Source organism: Poromitra crassiceps, assembly GCF_964638095.1.
Source record: "Poromitra crassiceps genome assembly, chromosome: 1".
NCBI classification, from domain to species: Eukaryota; Metazoa; Chordata; class Actinopteri; order Beryciformes; family Melamphaidae; genus Poromitra; species Poromitra crassiceps.
In genome coordinates this window covers 6,746,825-6,754,433 of record NC_139623.1, presented here as the reverse complement: position 1 = coordinate 6,754,433, position 7,609 = coordinate 6,746,825, and the positions used below count along the sequence as shown (strand labels likewise).

Here is a 7,609-nt window from a genome sequence, read left to right as displayed (position 1 = left end):
GGTTGTGTGTTGACATTCACTCTATTGCATATGAATAACATTTTCATATTACCAAATTAACTTAACAACAATCAATGGTACAAATGTTTTGCTCTCCCGAGTCTGTAAAAGTAACTATATGCTGTATCTCAAGAACCGTAATAGATACAGACATGCACCTGGTACCAAAAGATCCGCAATACCCAACTTCATATTCAACTTTAGTACATTTATGGGGTTTAAAACCAAGGCATTTCGAGTTATAAAGGAAAAACCACATTTTTGGGCGGACATCTTGGATTTTGCGGCCGCCATCTTGGAATTTTGCGTGGCCATCGGTATTTTTGAAAAGAGTGGGTTTTTAAGAGTATATGTACCAAATTTCATGCTTGTATCACCATTTGAACAATTATTTCACTTATCTGCTCTACGTGTTCTTGGGGAGAACGTTCTTGCTAGTCGTTCTTGGAAGAATGAACTTGCTAGGTCACAAGCACACATGATGCTGTTGGCAGTTTGAGACGATGCGTTCTTGAGGGTATTTTGCAATACCAGTGCAGAGGCCGTCTGCAGTACTACACAAATAAAAAGCTCAGCTGATGTAGATGCAGCCAATTGTGCTCTGGAGCTTTTTTGCCATTTTTCGCCATAAATGTTGGTAAAGTGGCACTTATTGAAACCTACTACCCTGCTTGTAGGCATCAAAAGTCATCAGAAATTAAATTAGTGATGAAATAAAACTTTAAATTGTAAAAAACTTCACGAGCTTATGGCGTCTTCTCTGCTGCGTTCTGCCTCCGCTTATGCCTAAATGAATGCTGGGATATGTGCCTTGTCAAGTTGACACAAGTCACCAACCAGAGCATCCTCGATAAAGTGGGCATGTCGAGAACACATCCGGGAATTTGAAGCTCTCTTGGCGAAATGTGAACTTTGCATTGGAACAGTACTTGGGCTGCGTCTGTGACTGATGACGTTTCACAGGGACACAAGAACACACAAGAACCCTTATTGAGAAACGGCCCATGTGTTGCATAAAGCTTCCTCCCAGGTGTGATAGGTGTGGGGAAAGAACTGCTGAGAGGCAGACAGACACACTCAGACACGTGTCCTGCTCTGCGCTACACATGGCTCAGGGCTTCCATGGGTAACACAAGCAACTCTGAGGGGGAAATATATGTGTACCCCAAATATCTACTCTCCAAGCCATCGTGGTTTTTGCATCAGCCATTGCATGTGTGCTCAGTGTTTTCATGTTAATACTGCGCATATGTTTTGCACTCCATTCAATAGCCTACTTGAGGCCTAACCGCTTGCGTGCAGCATTCTCTACACCCTTTGAAGAAGGAAGAAGTGATTACCACCAAAACATAACGTGCACATTCTTTTAACATCAGCACATTTTTATCATGTGTGAAAATATCTCCTGTCAAAAAGGTTACCACATATAGGATATTGATCTAAACTTGTTTTATAAACAGGAAGAGGTTTGCCTGCTCAAGCAGATACATGCAGTCATGCTGTTAACGTAATACACGATAGAGTAATCACAAAAGTAGTGGATTTAAAAGAACAAAGTTCACAAAAATCACAACAAACAAACTTCAGCATCTCATTACTGCTCTTTATTGATTCAATGAGAGGTGAAAGAGAAATCGCTGAAGTGATATCAATGAGAAATCATGGTAACACTTTATAATAACGTAATTTATAAGCTATTAGTTAATGATTTTTTCATTTACTAATGATTTGCTCATCATTTGTTCGTGATTAACAAATGTGCATAGAGACAGGTTGGGATATAAACATTTTGAATGACTTATAACTTAATAATCTACAAATGTAGCCTATATTAATGTTTTGTAAATGATTAGTTCATCATTAACTAATAGCTCATAAATGAATTACTACTGAACGTTATTATAAAGTGTTACCGTTGTAACTGTGTGCATGTGTCAGATTTCGTTCAGGTCTGTTAAAAGTATTTAAATCAGTGACTGCATTTACGAGCAAACATTTTAGGCAAGTGCAGGCAGTGATCTAATGTGTATTGGATGTGTACAGTATATTGACATTAAGACAGTAAGATTAGGCTATGTTGAGATCTGAGATGATGGTGCTGTCAGCATGGTATTTAGTCGACCTCCTCGATAGTTGGGCCAGAGGAGGAGCCACCTCCAGCTCCACCAGGGAAGCCACCTGGCATTCCTCCTGGCATTCCTCCTGGCATTCCTCCTGGCATTCCTCCTGGCATTCCTTCTGGCATGCCCCCTTGGTATAGCTTGGTCATTATGGGATTGCACACCTTCTCTAGCTCCTTCTGCTGGTGGTCATACTCATCCTTCTCTGCCGTCTGGAAAGAACAAGGAAACACATGTGAGAGAAGACAGTGTGGATGGTTACAGAGCACTGTTCAATAAATGATGTGTGAAAGACCGGTAAAGGTAGTAGTGAATATTGTTTTCCCAACGTGAAGGAAAGAAGAACGTATGCATTTTATGAAGATAAACAGTTCAGGCCTATGTTTGACCTGGTTCCTGTCCAGCCAGGCAATGACTTCATTGCACTTGTCGACAATGATCTTCTTGTCCTCAGGGCTGATCTTGTCCTGGAGCTTCTCGTCATCCATGGTGCTCTTCATGTTGAAGGCCAGAGACTCCAGGGAGTTCTTGGATGTAACCTTATCTCTCTGGACCTCATCCTCCGCCTTGTACTGGTCTGCCTCCTGCACCATGCGCTCAATGTCCTCCTTGCTCAGGCGCCCTGTGGGAGGTTGAAATTGCTCTCTAAACTCATGTGCATTATTTGGTTACATTCTCTTTCAGTTCCTCTCAGACATCTCAACATTTGAGCAATACATACAATTTTAATGGTGTTGCAATGGTGTTGTTGCAATGGATTTTATGGTTGCAATTCTACATACTAGTTAATCTCAGTTATTTCCTAAAGCCCTAGCAAAAGATAAATATAAGCCTTGAAAACAAATTATGGAAGTTTTTCGTTTTAAATCACTTGACTTGGGAATTATTCTGCATGGTACTGTACCTTTGTCATTGGTGATGGTGATCTTGTTCTCCTTGCCAGTGCTTTTGTCCACTGCAGACACATTGAGAATGCCATTGGCATCAATGTCAAAGGTCACCTCAATCTGAGGGACTCCCCGGGGAGCAGGTGGAATACCGGTCAGCTCAAACTTGCCCAGGATATTATTGTCTTTGGTCATGGCTCTCTCACCTTCATAAACCTAAGAAAATGAACCAAGTCACATGATCACTGGATCCATCAGTGTGGGGGGAAAAAACGAGGCAGTGTCATCTTGCTTCTATGTACAGTTGAAGCTCTATATCCATTTGCATTCATTCAACATAGGGAGTGAACTACTGAAGTGACTTCACGTTTGTTCTACCTGAATGAGCACACCAGGCTGGTTGTCTGAATAGGTGGTGAAGGTCTGGGTTTGCTTGGTGGGGATGGTGGTGTTCCTTTTGATAAGGACGGTCATTACTCCTCCAGCGGTCTCAATTCCCAGGGACAGGGGGGTGACATCCAGCAGGAGCAGGTCCTGTACATTCTCAGACTTATCACCAGCCAAAATGGCTGCCTGCACAGCTGTGAAAAGCACAATTTCAGGTTGGTGATACTAATACCATAGTCAAACTGACAAACTAAAAAGAATAATAAGTGTGAAACCTCTTGTGTAAAACTCTTTCTACATCGGACTTAATTTTGTATAGATGAGCGTGCATGCAGCAGAGGTCTTCACCTGCACCATAGGCCACAGCCTCGTCAGGGTTGATGCTCTTGTTGAGGTCCCGGCCATTGAAGAAGTCCTGCAGCAGCTTTTGAATCTTGGGGATACGAGTGGAGCCGCCCACCAGGACAATGTCATGGACCTGGGCCTTGTCCATTTTGGCATCCCTCAGGGCCTTCTCCACCGGCTCAAGGGTTCCACGGAACAGGTCTGCATTGAGTTCTTCAAAACGGGCTCTAGTGACGGAAGTGTAGAAGTCCGCCCCCTCGTAGAGGGAATCGATCTCAATGCTGGCCTGGGTGCTGCTGGAGAGGGTGCGCTTGGCACGCTCGCAAGCTGTGCGCAGACGACGTACAGCTCGCTTATTGCTGATGATGTCTTTCTTGAACTTGCGCTTGAACTCTGCAATGAAGTGGTTGACCATGCGGTTGTCAAAGTCCTCACCACCCAAGTGAGTGTCTCCAGCTGTGGACTTGACCTCAAAAATGCCATCCTCAATGGTCAGGATGGACACATCAAAGGTACCGCCGCCAAGGTCAAAGATAAGGACATTGCGCTCACCACCAACCTGACGTAAATGATGGAGAATGACTGATAAGTGCATAAAACAGAATATATTGGGTTAAATTTTGAAAAGTTGACTCTGTACCTTTTTGTCCAAGCCATATGCAATGGCTGCAGCAGTGGGCTCGTTGATGATGCGCAGCACATTGAGGCCAGCGATTATTCCAGCATCTTTGGTGGCCTGGCGCTGGGAGTCATTGAAGTAAGCGGGAACTGTGACAACAGCATTAGACACGGGCTGCAAAAGATCATAATGAGTGAAGGCATGTTCACACACACACACACACACACACACACACACACACACACACACACACACACACACACACACACACACACACACACACACACACACACAAACACACACACACACACACACACACACACACACACACACACACACACACACACCTTTCTAACATGAAAGACAAGAGTGAGAGGTCACAAGGCAGATAGGAAGTGCTTTCAAAGGGTTTTGCTCATGAATATTTTATTTTATTTATTTCCTCCACTTTTTTGAAAGTTTAGCTCATTTGCCACATCCCCCCCACCTAACCAAGATACACCATGCCTTACCGGCACTGTCCGCTCAGTTTACAGTGAGCTACAGTCGTGAAGTTAGTAATTATCGCCATAGAATGGAGGCTAATGGTACAGCTGTTAAAAATCTGCCAAAACACACATCTCACTGCGCCAAAATACATGTTGTGCTTCGGGTACTCACCACACGATGAAATATTAATCCAAAATGCACATAATTGGTCTTTTTGGAAGGAAAAGAGGTATCCGGCACTACTTTCCAAACATGGCCGCCGACCTCTTTTCCTTCTAAAAAGACAGATTATGTGCATTTTGGATTAACATTTCATCGTGTGGTGAGTACCCGAAGCACAACATGTATTTTGACGCAGTGAGATGTGTGTTTTGGTGGATTTTTAACAGCTGTACCATTAGCCTCCATTCTATGGCGATAATTACTAACTTCAAACTGTAGCTCACTGTAAACTGAGTGGACAGTGCCGGTAAGGCATGGTGTATCTTGGTTATGTTGGGGGGATGTGGCAAATGAGCTAAACTTCCAAAAAAGTGGTGTGTCCCTTTAAGGCTTTTTACGTGGCATATATAAGGAAGAAGTCTTATGGGTTTCGCAGTACCTGGGTAATGGACAGTTGATGAACAGAATGAAGATAGGGTAGGCTAGCCTACCCCAGGCTAAAGGGTAGGCTAGCCTCACAACTTTCTTCTAGTACCTGGTACTAGAAGAAAGTTGTGAGTAGCTATTACTCGGAAGAGTCAAATCAGAGCACATTGGCTGTGTTGCTGGAGTTTCTGGTGTCTGACATTTGGATATACCAAATGTCATTTGGATCTACCCTAGAAGCCCTACCATAAGCATTTTTTGCTTCTTTGGGGTCTCCCTTTCATGTGCCCCTCATTGTAACTGTATTCAACTGTGAATCTGCATGTGCCTTTTGATGCATGAACAAAATAAATAAATCAAATCAATAAATCAAATCAAATCAAATCAAAGTCAGCACTTTTATGTGACTGCAACCTAGGAGAATTCAAACATAGATGGCATGTTTCCAATAAACTACCTTGCCAAGGTAGGCTTCAGAGATCTCCTTCATCTTGGTGAGGACCATGGAGGAAACTTCCTCAGGGTAAAAGGTTTTGATCTCACCCTTGTATTCAACCTCCATCTTGGGTTTGCCTGAATCACTCACAACCGTGAAGGGCCAGTACTTCATGTCTGACTGCACCACAGGATCATCAAACTTACGACCAATCAGGCGCTTAGCATCTGGAATAGAGTGTAAGAAGCAAAGATGTTGTAAATAGAGAGGCAAAGTGACCGCCTACTTCCTGCTTCAGCACTGTACCAGAGATTTTCATCCACCATTTATTTTCCCATACACGTTTCGTAAAATGCTTACAAAAATAGTTTTACTTGGTCAAACCAAATGGTTCAGATATATTTAAAATCGGGAGAGACCATAGAACATTTCACTTGGACCAAAACTAAAAACAACAACAATAAACAAAATATTTTCTTTAAATCTGCAGTTCTTTTTGTTTTGGTCCGAGTGAAATGTTATGTGGTCTCTCCTGTTTCTAAATATATCAGAACCATTTGGTTTGAACAAGTAAAACTATTTTTTATAAGCATTTTACGAAATGTCTATGGGAAAATAAATGGCGGATGAAAATCTCTGGTACAGTGCTCAAGCAGGAAGTGACGTTTCACTTTGGCTCTCTATTAAGTTCACAGACTTGGTTCTTCATTGTACTTAAAATAATCATCATCATCATCAAGACTAGGGAATTTCAGTGAAATCCTTGTCATTGGTTCTCGTAACAGTTCAGGAAATCAACAGTATTGTAAGTTGTAGTATGGTACAGTATGTTGAAGGAAGTCATTACCAAATACAGTGTTGGTGGGGTTCATGGCCACCTGGTTCTTGGCAGCATCTCCAATCAGTCTCTCAGTGTCTGTGAAGGCCACATAGCTGGGCGTGGTCCTGTTTCCTTGGTCATTGGCAATAATCTCCACTTTTCCATGCTGGAAGATGCCCACACAAGAATATGTGGTGCCCAGATCTATGCCCACTGCTGGTCCTTTTGACATCTTATACATAAACAAAAGAAGCAATATTATGTGCTTGGGCACTGACTCTTCACTCTTGTATTATAATAACTGTGTGTGTGTGTGTGTGTGTGTGTGTGTGTGTGTGTGTGTGTGTGTGTGTGTGTGTGTGTGTGTGTGTGTGTGTGTGAGTGTGTGTGTGTGTGTGTGTGTGTGTGTGTGTGTGTGTGTGTGTGTGTGTGTGTGTGTGTCTGTCTGTCTGTCTGTCTGTCTGTCTGTCTGTCTGTCTGTCTGTCTGTCACATAGGCCCAGATGCAGTGCCATGTGAAACCCAAAGTATCTGTGACCATCTAGCCTGTTGAGAAAGCTCTGTGCAGTGCCTTCCATGGTGGGGTGCCTCACACGACACCAGCACGTGTCACTTGAAGCCAAACTGCTTCAAAGTACACTGCCCTCCAATCCCCGTCTCAACCCCTCCTCCCTTAGCAACGTAACACTGTAGTGTCACAGGCGAGTCAAATGTGATGGACTAACCCTGCAACAGTAATCAGTGCGGCTATTTTCCGACAGCTGGCTCCTGATAGCCAAGAGTTACTATAATAAGTATCAATGTATCTACATGGAAATGAATGGGAGGTGGTTTAAAAAGCCAGGGATCATTTAACAATACTGGGCAAAATGCATCATGGTTTTTACTGAAATAAAAGGGCAGAGAAACCAAAAAAGAC

At 43.0% G+C, this 7,609-nt stretch overlaps 1 protein-coding gene across 2 annotated transcripts; it reads right to left on the bottom strand.

The window, feature by feature from the left end:
* Positions 1–2,113: 2,113 nt before the first annotated feature.
* Positions 2,114–6,923, bottom strand: LOC310775885 (heat shock cognate 71 kDa protein-like; the record flags this gene model as incomplete). Of its 2 annotated transcripts, XM_083636009.1 has the most annotated exons (8): positions 2,114–2,332; positions 2,510–2,742; positions 3,025–3,223; positions 3,386–3,588; positions 3,743–4,298; positions 4,380–4,532; positions 5,893–6,098; positions 6,719–6,923. In XM_083636009.1, 8 exons carry the CDS (start codon positions 6,921–6,923, stop codon positions 2,114–2,116), a joined length of 1,974 nt encoding a protein of 657 aa, XP_083492135.1. The 2 variants fall into 2 exon arrangements, with proteins under 2 accessions (XP_083492135.1, XP_083492136.1); XM_083636010.1 differs by lacking the exon at positions 2,510–2,742 and having other exon boundaries at positions 2,114–2,199; positions 3,160–3,223.
* Positions 6,924–7,609: the final 686 nt, after the last annotated feature.